Here is a 797-nt window from a genome sequence, read left to right on the forward strand (position 1 = left end):
TACCTTGTCAGTTGACAGCAGGCGCGGGGCGCCTGGTGAGGCGAGCGGCCGCAGGAGTGCTCGGCCGGCGAGGCCCAGGGCCCTCGCTGTCATCGCCGCCTGCTGGCCGGACGAGGACGAGATCCTCTATGGGCCAGCGCCAGCGGCAGGGAGCAGATCCGGTGACCGGCGGTGGCTTCGGTCCAGGTCGACACAGAGAGGGGCGAGGGAGGAATTGTGCGGCGAAGAGCCGGTCGAGGAGGAGCGTGGTGGCTCCAGCGGCGGAGCGAGACGGGGAATGGCGGCGGCGGCGCTGGGAATTGGAGTTAAAAAAAACGTGGGGTCGGAGTTGAAGGCACGGGAAACCTAACGAGACGTGGGCGGTTGGGGAGAACGCTGTGTAGCTGATCCAGTATCCTCAGGCCCATGAGCAAGTGGATGGAACCACAAAGGCCCGACTCAACCCATCTCCAGGCCGGCCCAGACAGGTTAATTGGTTGCCGAGCTGACCAATGGCTGGTTTAGGGCTTGTTTGAGACTGCTTCGCTCCATTAAAATCAGCTTCATACCATCGGATATGCAGTGTGGCGTGAAATTTACCCTCATGATAGGGTTTGACCTACTACGCCAATGGCCGCCGACGTTGAGTCCCTATACCGACCCACCGGCCTCTCCCGCGCCCCTCGTTATATTTGCTGGCGAGCGGGCGGAAGATATGGGAAAAATTACTTCGGGTGCTCAAATCTGAACAATGAGGGTAACTTCTTTTCAAATTTTTGAGGAGTTCAATCTTTTAGATAAAGGATTAAAGAGGGTGA

At 58.3% G+C, this 797-nt stretch overlaps 1 protein-coding gene across 1 annotated transcript in view; it reads right to left on the minus strand.

The window, feature by feature from the left end:
* Positions 1 to 350, minus strand: part of LOC123063471 (uncharacterized) — an 8,798-nt gene extending 8,448 nt beyond the window's left edge. The window contains exon 1 of the mRNA XM_044487260.1: positions 4 to 350. Within this exon, the coding sequence (XP_044343195.1) occupies positions 4 to 93 (90 nt within the window). The 5' untranslated portion in view covers positions 94 to 350. The remainder of the gene's footprint in view (positions 1 to 3) is intronic.
* Between the last annotated feature and the right edge of the window lie 447 nt (positions 351 to 797).

The sequence above is a fragment of the Triticum aestivum genome, chromosome 3A (assembly GCF_018294505.1).
Source record: "Triticum aestivum cultivar Chinese Spring chromosome 3A, IWGSC CS RefSeq v2.1, whole genome shotgun sequence".
In the NCBI taxonomy this organism is placed as follows: domain Eukaryota; kingdom Viridiplantae; phylum Streptophyta; class Magnoliopsida; order Poales; family Poaceae; genus Triticum; species Triticum aestivum.